Below are 12,453 nucleotides of genomic sequence, written 5' to 3' on the forward strand. Positions count from 1 at the left end.
TGACTTCCTGCCCTTTGGGCAGGGGGCTGGACTCAATGATCTCCAGAGGTCCCTTCCAGCCCTAATGTCTATGAAATCTATGAAATCATTACTTTGCACATGTGGCCAGGCTTGCTTTGCACCTGGCCAGTCTCAATTTATTGCACAATACACCACAAGCTGGTTAAATATGTGTAATGTGCGGCAGGGCCTTGACTGTAAATCTCTTGTCTGTCCTGCTGCCACTCAGGCCTTGCCAGCCGGCAGCAGCAGCTGCCCACTTGGTGGCACTCCTGCTTTGCTCTGGGTGTTGACCTACACAAATGCAAACCTCCTGCAGTGCTGCTCCCCCTACCACAGTTTGAGCCAGGGCAAGCCTGTCACTGAGGGTGGTCCTACACATTTACTGTGGTGTTGCCTTACTGCAGAGATGGTTAATTTCTCTGCATTAGCGATGTGTAGGAGGTGCACATGGACCCCCTGAGCTTGGCGGTGTACCCCCCTGCAACAGGTGGTGTTGATGTTGCCAGCAGTACCTCCTCCTGCCAATACTAACAGTGGCATCTGCAGGCGGTCCCTGATTGCCACTGCTGGCAGTCGCAGGTAGTCACCAACTACTGGCTGGTGCTCAACCCCCCGCCAACACGTGCAGGACCTCCCTGCTCACCCCCACCATGGGCCAGCCGCCTAGGAGCAGTCGCTGTGCTCCCCCAGCCTCTGGGGGCACATGGCATTCATGTCTATAGAGTGGCCCTATTAGGCCGCAAGAAACAGCTCCGCACCAGGTTCGTACTTGTAAACACAAATACTAGCCTCCTGCTGGGGTTTTCCGGGTGTGGTGACACCGATAGGTGCTGACATACCAGCTGGGGCTCCCCCCCACCCCTGGAGCCTCCTCACCCGCCAGCCCCTCCGCAGCCGCCTGAGCCCTGGCCCCTACCGACCCGGCTCAGCGTCCTGGGCGTACGTGTAAACGTGGCGCCTGGGGGCAATAAACTCCGGGACTGCGTTGACCACGTGTAGATGCGCAGAGGAGCCCGGCACGGGCGCGTCTTGTTTTTTCTGGGGGCCTGAGGCAGCGCGAGCTGCTCCTCACGGGAGGCGCCGCGGCTGTAGGACAAAGCCCACGTGCTCCACCTCCGCTCGCGGCAGCAGCCCCAGGACCGGGGGCCAGCCGTTTGCTCGCCCGGCGCCTGCGCGCAGCAGTACCCAGTCTGGCGTTCCTAACATGCACTGTGACGGGGCCGGGCGGCTCTTCCGGTCACGGCTACGCCACTTCCGCCGCTGCGCTGGGGGAGGGGTGAGAGTGTGGCAGGCAGCATGGCGGTGGCTGTGGATGCCAAGAGTGAGAGCGGGAGGTCGGCGGCGGCGGCTCGGGCCAAGCGCCGCGCTAAAAAGAAGGCGGGAAATGGTGATGTTCCGCGGGCGCGGGCGGTTGTCGGGTTCCGCCGCGGGGCTGGGGGCGCATACGCGGGCCGCGTTTTTCCCCTCCTCTGGGCGGGGCTGGGGACTCTGCGCCCCTGTGGGTTTCCTGCACCGCCTTGCCCTTGCGTTGGGAGATGGGGACACTCAACATCTCCCTTAGCGTGGGTCTAATACACCTCTGCCCCTACTGGGCCCGTCTGCACATGCTTTTACTTGCGCCTAGCCGTAACGTGCATTAAAGTAGTTGAAGCACATGTTTACACATGCATGCGCAAAGGGTCATTAATGCAGACCGACTTGTGACTCAAATGCATCCTATGTCAATCAGTGTACACAGTGTTAATGCTTCTTAGCACATCTACATGTGCGTTAAGGTGCTTTAGCTGTGCCTGCTTAATTGTGATGCTTTCTTTTGTAGATGTCAATTTTAGGCACAAGTAGCCTAAAATCACCATTTTTAAGGCACATTAAGGGTTTGCACGTATAGACTTACACCCTGAATGCACCTTGAAAATGGCTAATGTACCTTAAATCGGCACATTATGCACCCATTAAAAGAAGGAAAAAGGGAGTTGGTGATGAAAAGAGAAGCTCTCTAATGCTGGCACGTTTTTGTCTGTAGTGGTGGATGAATCACAGCTTCTCACTGTCCCCGACGGCTGGAAAGAAGCGCCCTTTACAAAAGGAGATAACCCAAGAGGACTTCTAGAAGAAAGCAGTTTCGCAACTCTGTTTCCAAAGTACAGAGAGGCTTACTTGAAAGAGTGCTGGCCACTGGTGCAGAAAGCCTTGAATGAACATGTATGAATGACTCCTAGATACTCATAGACTAACTCATAAAACTACATTTTGCCATTTGAAAAGTTGATTGCAGTTATGCAGGTTACTTAGTCTGCCTTCCTGTGTGGGTTCACTTTATTTTGATGGCATTCTCAGTATGTATTTCCAGATGCATGTGTACCTTAAGACCTGAACCATCTAGTTCTGTAGTTGAAGTTAAGAGGTTAGACTCTTGAGTCTGTGGGGAGCCCAGCTGAAATTAATGGGGACTGTGCGAAGCAGTCAGAATCCAGCTTGTAAACCTAATTGAGGTTCTTGCAGACTCGAATTGAACCACTTGTGCAGGTCAAGATTGGTGTCTTTTCAAGCACTATTTAGGAATAAACTGTAGCTTGTTGCGCCCACAGACTTAATAATCTGGAAGTCAGTTTAGAAATAGTAGAAATCAAATGTATAGTGTGAACATGTTTTATTTCAAGTATCCTACTTCTTTTGATGGAAAATCCTTAGGTTTTTATTAAAGACGAGACTGGCTGCATGTGGCTGATGATTTGTTTTCAACTATTGCAGCATATAAATGCATCGTTGGATTTAATTGAAGGTAGCATGACTGTCACCACAACTAAGAAAACCTTTGACCCATATATGATCATCAGAGCAAGAGACTTAATAAAGCTTTTAGCAAGAAGTGTTCTGTTTGAGCAGGTTTGTAGAAAAAAAAAGTAATTCATATAAAGTACTTAAGAGATTTTAATATTATCTTAAATCTAATTTAGTATTTCTCATTTCAAAAGTTAGGGTTTTCAGTCAATTCAGTGGAACAAAATAAAGCATGAGCTTTGAAAGAGAACTGCTTATAGAATAATGAAGTATTTAACAGAGGGATAGAGTAAACTTTTCTTGGCACATGCTTAAGATGTAGTAATGAGTTTTTGCTTCATTTAGTTTAGTGCGCTGAAAGGTGAGGATTTGCTGTAGGATAAACCATTTCTTGTATTTCTTATCTTTGGTTTTGCTTTTAGGCTGTGCGTATCCTTCAGGATGACACTGCATGCGATATCATTAAAATAGGATCTCTAGTGAGAAACAGAGACAGGTTTTTAAAAAGAAGAGGCAGACTTATTGGGCCCAAAGGATCTACTCTGAAGGTACATGATGCATGCACAACAATCACAAAGATTTTACCTGTGTGTTGGGTCTCCAGTTTATACTTGTTTCCTTTTTTGTATAGGCCCTGGAACTTTTAACAAACTGTTACATCATGGTACAAGGGAACACCGTTTCAGCTGTTGGACCTTTTAGTGGGATAAAAGAGGTAAGCTTATTTAAGAGACTTGTGCCTCCAGCTCCATGATAGATCTTAGTCATCATCTTCCCAGCTCAGATCCAGCAAACTTTAAGCAGATCTAGAAAGCACCTGTTTCTTAATGACAAACTTTTGAAAGTTTGCAGACATAAGCACCTCTAACACTTACCCAAACTGCCTCGATCGGGTGTCAGTGTGTGGAGATCTGTGGCCTGTGACAGGGGCTGGGTTGTATCCTGTGACGGCAAAAGATTGCCAATTCCTGCCCTAAGTGGTAGGTGAGACAGACTCCTACACCCATCAACCTTCCACATGATACCTGTGCCGCTGTTTAATACAAAAGCAGTTTGTTTACCATAAGCTGAATCATATTGTTACTGCTAAACAGGTTAATTCATTGCATATGCATGTATGAGTCTGGGGTTTTTGGTTATAGCCGTGCTGGTCTAAGGACATAGGCCGGCAAGGTTCTTTGAGTAGATGTGGTATCTTTTATTAGATCAACTAAGTAGTTGTAAAAAAGTTCTTGACAAGCTTTTGGGTGCAATCACCCTTTTTCAGGCCCAGGAAGTCTTTGCTGTTCTGAGACTCCAAGGAATGAGTGAATAAATTTAGCTCTCTTAAATATGTTGCTTTTTAGAAAAATGTAAATTGATCCATGTCCTTCATAGACCATAAGAAGCAGAAACAATGCAAGACATAGTCTTCGTTAACTTAAATGCAAAGATACAGGAATTTTAAACTACTGTATTTACTCAAATGCAAGACAAGGTTGTATACAAGACAGTATAATCAGCATGGGGTAAAAAAAGCCCTGATCTCACATGTGCACACAAGGAAATCTCATTAAATACATTGTTTGTCATTAAACTGCTGCCAAAATCTGCATGCATTCAGTAATGGAAAAATATAACCAACATTCTGTTTATTTTTAAGGTCAGTGTTTTCAAATTTGTTCTTCATTTCCATGTACTCAGGGAGAGCAGGGTCTGCCAGGAGCTGGGGAGGGGGCCACAGGTGGAAGAAATATGGGGGGAGGCACAGGGCATGGTGGCTGCCTGATGTCCCAGATATATTCCCTTCTATAGCAGTGGAAAGGGGGACAAATTCAAGGCAAATCTCCAATAATTAGGTTCAATATTTGAAAAATAGCAACAAATGTATAAATTTCTCATATATAAAATAATTATTGGTGGTCGTCTTGTGTTCATGGACATCTTATGTCTAAGTAAATATGTTAATTTCCTTGGTGTTAAAGGAAAACTAACCTTGATTGAATGTAAAATTGAGTTATAAATGCTTCAAAAGAATGTGTTGAAAGCAACTGTTTAGTGGAATTAAACAGTTCCAGAGAATATTGTGAACTTTTTTTTTTTTTTTTAAAGAAAACAAAAGTAAATTTGAGAAATTTGGATTTTGCCCCTTTATATTGAAATAGCCACACTTCAGAGAGGCCATTAACGTAATGAACATATTTGATAGATGTTAGGGCTGGAAAGGACCTCGGAAGATCATCGAGTCCAGCCCCACTGCCCAAAGGGTCATAGGATCCCAGCAAGATAAGCATTCAGTTTACTCTTGAAGGTGTTCAATGTAGATGCTTGAACCACCTCCAATGGCAGGCTGTTCCAGACCTTGGGGGCTTGGACAGTAAAGAGAGTCTTCCTTATGTCCAGCCTGAAACGGTCTTGCAGTAGTTTATAACCATTTGACCTCGTCATCCCTTGGGGCGCTCTGATGAACAAACGTTCCCCCAGATCCTGGTGGTCACCCCTGATAAACTTGTAGGTGACCATCAGGTCACCCCTGAGCCTGCGCTTTTCCAGGCTAAAGAGCCCCATGGCTCTCAGCCTGTCGTCGTAAGGTCTTGTTTCCTGATCTCTGATCATGCTCGTGGCTCTTCTATGCACTCTCTCAAGCTTCTCCACTTCCTTTTTGAATTGTGGAGCCCAAAACTGGACGCAGTACTCCAGCTGGTGTTCTTTCACGAGTTCAGCATTAACGGAGGGCAGGAGATCTCCCTCAGCCAGACCTCCCTGTCCCGTCACAGACATGGGCATCCCATGGGACTGATGAAAGACCAACGAAAGGACACATTTAATAGGTTGTTTTTTTTCCTGGTTGTCAGTTGTCCCGTCTGACAAGGGGTCCAGTGTTGCCCTTGCTTTTCCTCCAGCTCCCCACATATCTTAATATTCTTATTCTAAACATATTTACCCAAGTTACAAATGCCATCTAAGATAGCTAATTCAGAAAGGTTCAGAGGAGGATTTTTCTTCTAATATTTCACTGGTACAAAGGAGTTTGAAAGTATTGTTTAATATTTATTATGTTAGTACAATTTATAATGCCAATGATGAGTTCAGTTTCCTTTTATTTTTTTTATAAACTAGGTTAGAAGAGCTGTTTTGGATACCATGAAGAATATACATCCCATATATAATATTAAGGTGCGTGTAGTTCTATGTATATGGACTAGCTAGCTCATTAACTCACACCGTACATGTGGTTAGCAGTCTTTCACTCCAAATTCTATTCCTTGTAATAAAGCATCTTTGTTAAGTATTCATATGATGCCTTATTTTGAGAATTTCTTTTATGTTGCACCTTTTAAGAAGACTATATTTCCTTCAGATTATCTTGAAATACCCTTAGTTGTGTACATCAGTAGAATAATAATAGCATCTAATTGAGCAATAAAGGAAAACTGCATGTTCATTTATATGATAGCCAAGTTGCCTTGATTTATGTGTAAACTAGTATACTTTGGCCCCTTAGGACTTAATTAACTACTAAATTGCATCTTAAGTAGCAACGAGGCTGCAAGTTCATGCAAATAATGCTTTAATAAAATAGGGAATAAGCCACAGAGTTCTCATACAAAATGTGTAATAACTTTTGTGGCTCATTCCCATCATGCCTTAAATTGAACGTGTGGCCAGGCTGACTGGCACTTTGAGCTTGGTGCGCCAGGCACTGCTAAACTTTCTACTTACCAGTCTAGGGGAGCCTGGGATCATGATCCCAGGCTCCTGCACTGGCAATAGAATGTGATTAGGATATGGTCCTTGATGCCACAGTTGTGCCTCCTGCCATGCACATGTAGGATGGTAGGGCACTATTCTTGTGTTTGTGGATTAGATTCCATGAGGTGACTATACATGTGGTGGGAGGCTGCTCCAATGTGTTGTTATAACAGCGTGTTAGAGCAGAATTGATTGAGTCTGCTGGAGCGTGGTGATTACCACACTCTAGTCGTCTCTAGTGTCATAGACTCCAGTGTCACATCCCTGTGCTGAGAAATGGCAGTGTGGGCACTCTAACTAGCGGGGGGATGCTGATGCACGTGATGCTCTGGCCGCTTTTAATTAGAGCGGTAAAGTGCTGGCTGCGTTCCTCCCCCAACTCCCAGAGTATGTGTATAAATGCCCTTTATGCCTTTAATTGATAGTCTGTCAGGGGCCTTTGTCCTTCAGTCTGAGCGCAAGTACACTCTAGTCTCACTGCTCTTGCTTAAAGCAACCTAGTTTTCTTCTGTGCTTTATTGTAGTAATGCTTAAAGTAATGCAATTTAGCGTATATGCCAACAGGATCTCTGTGGTGCTACAGCGATCTTGTTTTTAAATATTTCTTTTTACTATTTTTTAATTATTACAGACTCTCATGATTAAAAGGGAGCTATCAAAAGACCCTAAACTAAGAGGACAGAGTTGGGAAAGATTTTTGCCGCGGTTCAAACACAAGAACTTGAAAAAACGCAAGGAGCCAAAGAAGAAAAATATTAAGAAGGAATACACACCATTCCCACCTCCACAGCCAGAAAGCCAGGTCAGACTGTTCTGCTTTATTTCACAGAAAGGTAAAGGGGCTTGACCATCTTGCTCCAAAGTAGTTTGTGACTGGGATCAGTTGATACCTGTTGTTGAAAAGTCATAGTTTAAACACCTTGGCTACATTTTCTTCATAGTCCATAAACATGTTTTTGATTTTGTGTTACAGATTGATAAAGAATTGGCAAGTGGAGAATATTTCTTGAAAGAGAGCCTGAAAAAAAGAAAGAGAGTAGAAGAGAAAAAGGTAAAGTTATTCTGATTTTTGTTTTCGCCTTTATCATACAGGTTAGTCATATTCTTGCTTTGTTTTATGTGCTTGGCAACAAAAGTTTTTGACCGTATTTCTTGTAATATTAGGCAAAACAAGCTGAAGCCATTAGTAGAAGACAAGAGGAAAGAAACAAAGCATTCATCCCACCCAAGGAAAAGCCAGTTGTAAAACCTAAGAAAGGTAAGTTTTATTTCCTGTTTTAAAACCCTTTCTGCTGTTTTGTCTGCTGTTCCTTAGTTTAGTGGGTGGTAGTATAGAATATGAAAATTTATTTTGTGGCAAGAAGGACCAGCCTAGGTTGATTTTCACCAACTAAATCCATTAGTGGAATTGCAGATAGGTAGGGGTAAATAAAATATCCAAGAACAGTATTTCTGTAGTTTCACGAGGGTCCCCTGGATCACAGATTTGTTTCTTACTTCAGCTTTTGGGTATTAAGAAGTAGCAATGGAAATGTATTCACTGTGGCATGCTCGTGCTTTTTTTTTTTTTAATTTGAAAGAAATGACCAACTTTGTGGATGGCACTTGAAATATAAAGACAAATTACAACAGAAGGTATAGCAGGGTTAGTCCCCCTTAGGGACTAACTAGTCAGGGAGATGAGCTTTGTCAGCAACAATCTCCTTTGTCAAATGGGGAATTACATTTTGGGATACTATGTACGATACGTTTACCTCTTTATCTTCCCATATAAATTACAAGAGTATTTTATATGTTAGGAAAGAACTGAAATCCCAAAGTGCTGGTTCATTTTTGTGTAGGAATAAGTAGTTGTTTATGAAAAATAAGAACACTTTGTGCAAACTCATGATTCTTCGTATGCTCTGATATGCTTAGTATAAATATACTTTTAACAATATCACTACTGTTCCTCTGCACAGGTCCGTGACTGGTGAATTAAAATAAGGAGAGAAAAAATTCCACAACTCGTGTCCTTCCTCCAAAACTAAAAACAAAACAAAACACCTCTTTAACGCATTTGTGGATGTTTTAGCCAGGATGTTTTAGCCAGGCAGCACATCCCTTAAGTTAATTTTTGGAACAAAAATGCATTCATGCTTTGACAGGTGTCAGATATTGTGTCTCAGTGCAGAGTCCATCATCTGTTCTCAGATGCCATTTAAAAAAATGGTTTCTAATACATGTTATATGCTATCAACTCTACCAAATCCAGCTATGGAATAATGTTAGAATAGTTTAAAAAAAACCTTTAAAATTCTGCGCCTTGAATTTTATTTTTCTTAGAGACCACTTAAGGTATACAGATATGGACTTGCTTTGTAGTTAATTTCTAGTGTATACTTAAAAAAAAAAACAAAACAGAATGGGTGACTGATTCTCTTTTTTAACTCTTTTTACATAGCTTCTACTGAAACAAAAATTGATATTGAAGCTATCAAGGAAAAGGTAAAGAAAGCAAAAAAGAAGAAGCTGGGAGCACTTACAGTGGAAGAAGCCAAACTAAAAATTGCAGCAGATGAAAAGAAAAAAAAAAAAAAGAAATGATTTATTTGGGGGACCAACATTTTGTACTGTATTTTGCAAAGAAACTTTTTGTACACTGAAGGTATGGGACTGGGGTTATCAACAATGCTATGCTGCCTTGGAATACAGATGAAAAGACTAAAGAAATACATCCTTTTTCTGTTATGCACATGCTGGGATTTTATGAACATAAAGCAACAATTTTAAAATCTTCAGGGCCTGAAAAGAAAATGTTTTAGTTGCTTAGGGGGTGGCAAAGCAGGTATGAGAAAGTAAAATAGTAACTTTTTGTTCATTTTATCATCTCCTTGGGAATGATCCAGAGTTTATAGCATAGTACAGACATCAGGATGGGGATTCAGATGCATAATATTAATCAGGAAGTCATAAGAATTTGATGAGAACATGATTTACAGGAAGCATTTCTGTAAGGGAGAGGCAGAGTACAACATGTATGAAGATAACATTTGTATGAGCATTTAAGTAGATTGTCATATATTGTATGTTTCTATCAGAGCTAATAATTATTTTTGCATAACTGTGTTGGTGTTTTAATACAATGTTACATCCCTTTTACCTATTCATCTTTTGCTCCTTATGACATGATTGAATGGTATTGCTTTCTAGCAGTCCCTGAAAACATATTGCTCATTTTGTGGAAACAGATTTGAAGCAAACTAAGTATTTGGAAAAAAATTTAATATTCAGTAAAAACTAGTTGAGTGAGATGTCACACCTTAATTGAGCTAAGAAAGAGAAGTGCAGGTGTGAGAAGCATACTAATCAAAGTACAGCCTTTCTGGAATACTGGATGATTGCCATGCGTAATTTTAAAATGGCGTTAAAAAAAACAAAACAAGAATCAACAGCAGAAGTCAGAAAAGGATTGGTTGATGTCACTTTTGAGTTGCATTGAAGCTGTGATTCATTTTTTTTTTTTTTTTTTAAATTTCAGTCTCTAAGGCTGGGTGGGTATACAATGGCTTATTTGTGTTACTGTAACACCTACTAGTAAGTTAGGACACCATGGTACAAATGTAACAGAGAGAGTGCCTGGCAAAAAATAGCTTATAATCTATGGGACAAACAAGGGTCAGGAATCAGTGGCAGGCAAGCAGCTCATGCTAGCATCCTAACTGTTGCTAAGTTTTTTACAGACTCCTGGCATCAGCACATTGTGGAGTGGCCTGGGCCTTGGGGACCACCAATAATCTCTTGCAAGCTGTATGCAGCCCCCAGGCTGCCAATAGGACAGCACTGCTGTGGGATCTTAGCATTTGTTAACTGATTACTTTCATGTTATTGCAGTGGCAGGACATAAGTAGTGTCTTTGTTGTCTGTGTTTTTACCTATGGTGTGTTTCAGAATGTCCTTGATGTGTTATTTATTGTGCCTTGTATTTGGATATGGGGCTTCAAAGTGACAAGTTGAGGGGGATTCCTGGACTGTTTATGTATGTAGAGGACTTGACTTGTTGTTGCAGAAGGCCCCTTTCAGTTCTTGTGTTCCTTTGCCTCCTAACTCACAGCATAAATAGACAGACATATGGTCTACATCAGCAGTTCCCAGTCTGTGGTATACGTAACACCAGTGGTATGCAGACAACCTGTCAGTGGTACATGGTAACAAATTTATTATAATTACTGTGTCTGAGAAAAATTAGCTGGTGGTACTTAAGGTTGAATTGACAAATTTGCTTGTGGTATTTAAGGTTGTATCATTTTAAATTGGTAGTGTGCAATTTATTTGAGTTTGGGAACCGCTGGTCTACACTTTTTTTTTCTGCAAAAGCAGAATTTTGGAACATTTGTTAAATTGACCAAAGTTTAATAGGAGTACCTCAATATCAAAATACCGTAGAACTCAAACCTAGTTCTTATCCTTAACTTGCTCAGAATATTCGTTATCGTGTAATTTATTATAGTGGTGGTTATGTAATTTGGTGTCTTGAGTAACTTGTCTGCATTATGCAAAATATGGTGCCATGTACAAACTTATCATTTATTACCACTCAAACTTTACTTGGGTTTTTCTGGTTAGTAGGTAACCTTGACTTAGAGATCCACATGAATCACTGGAAAGGAATACCTAAAACAAAAAACATCCTAATGCGATGATTAAGATGACTCTTAAGTTATTTTTATTAAATTAAACTTTAAGGTACATGGGATGAGAAGCCTGCCCCCATGGAATTCTTGGTAGCATCTGGAGCTCTGGTTCTTTTGGCAAGTAATATATGAAGTTTGGCTTTCATTTTGAAGGAATTTTACTCCTGCTTTTCCTCCTCTTTGTTCTTTTTGTAACCATAGCCTTTCCTAAACAAAGCTTTTGTTTTTTCAAACAGATATTTGGGATTTTCTTTTAGTTTAGTAAATGCAATTGAAGGTGCTTACAAGATTAACAAGTCACTCTGTTCAGATGCCTGAGAATAATAGAGTTTTAAAACCAGGAGTAAATATAACAGTTACTTAGCGAGGCATCTGTATAACAAAGGCACTAGATTCTCACTCACAAAGTAAATAACCAGATGTGAATGTGTGACCACTTGCACACAAAACAGTAACCAATCCATTATGCAATTTTTCTGCTTTTCAGGTTGGTGAACTCTTATTTAGACCAAGCAAGTAGCTTATTTCCTATAAAAAGGCGGGGGGGGGGAACCACATCCGTGATAAAAAGCCCATATAGAGAGTGTGTGTGTAATTGAAGAGACTGACAAAGAAACTTGATCTTGGAGGAAAAGGGTGTGCAATGATTAGGGACTGATCTAGTGAAGAATAGCATTGGCTAGTAGCAAGCTCCTGTGGCTAGGAGTCCTGTTAGTTGCAGCACTCCCATCCGCTTGAGTGCATGGGGTATGTCTGCAGCTGTGAGCCCCATCAGCTGTGTGTGCCCCTGCAGCTGGGAGCCTCATCAACAGATTGGGCTCCTAGCCACAGGGGAGCACCTGGCCATAAGTTCAATTAATGGTGTGATAGAAAGGAGCTCATTGCACATTTTTTGTTGAATAATTTTGTGACTTATTCCTCGTTTTATTACACCCTTGGTTGATTGAATGTGTGGCCAGGTTACAACTTAAAATATGATTAACTGGTTAAGCACTTAAGTGTGCGGTACAGGCCACCGAGGCAAAACTGTAGGAGCCTAATCAAGCAGGGAGGTACCTAGAAAATGTAGGTGCCCAAGAATTAGGCAGCAGCTAAGCAGGAACTTTCTGAATAGCAGTTACGAGCTTACATGACTAAACTCAGCCTAATATATGATTAACCTATGATAAAAATATGATTGTCTCTAACCCAAAGTGTGAGTTGTATATGATGGGCTTTTATCCAAAGATTGCTTCAAAATCTTGTATAGTCTCTTTCCCCGCAT

General features: G+C 41.5%; 1 protein-coding gene across 2 annotated transcripts; it reads left to right on the top strand.

The window, feature by feature from the left end:
• Positions 1–1,281: 1,281 nt before the first annotated feature.
• KRR1 (KRR1, small subunit processome component homolog) lies at positions 1,282–11,733 on the top strand. 2 transcript variants are annotated; one of them, XM_019543190.1, is made up of 10 exons: positions 1,282–1,390; positions 2,027–2,205; positions 2,755–2,889; positions 3,207–3,332; positions 3,416–3,499; positions 5,884–5,940; positions 7,148–7,318; positions 7,490–7,567; positions 7,681–7,774; positions 8,960–11,733. In XM_019543190.1, the coding sequence occupies exons 1-10, from the start codon at positions 1,300–1,302 to the stop codon at positions 9,100–9,102; spliced, it is 1,158 nt and encodes a 385-aa protein (XP_019398735.1). In that variant the 5' UTR covers positions 1,282–1,299; the 3' UTR covers positions 9,103–11,733. The 2 variants fall into 2 exon arrangements, with proteins under 2 accessions (XP_019398735.1, XP_019398736.1); XM_019543191.1 differs by having other exon boundaries at positions 1,284–1,390; positions 2,030–2,205.
• Positions 11,734–12,453: the final 720 nt, after the last annotated feature.

The sequence above is a fragment of the Crocodylus porosus genome, unplaced genomic scaffold (genome assembly GCF_001723895.1).
Source record: "Crocodylus porosus isolate Cpor-Errol unplaced genomic scaffold, CroPor_comp1, whole genome shotgun sequence".
Classification (NCBI taxonomy): Eukaryota; Metazoa; Chordata; order Crocodylia; family Crocodylidae; genus Crocodylus; species Crocodylus porosus.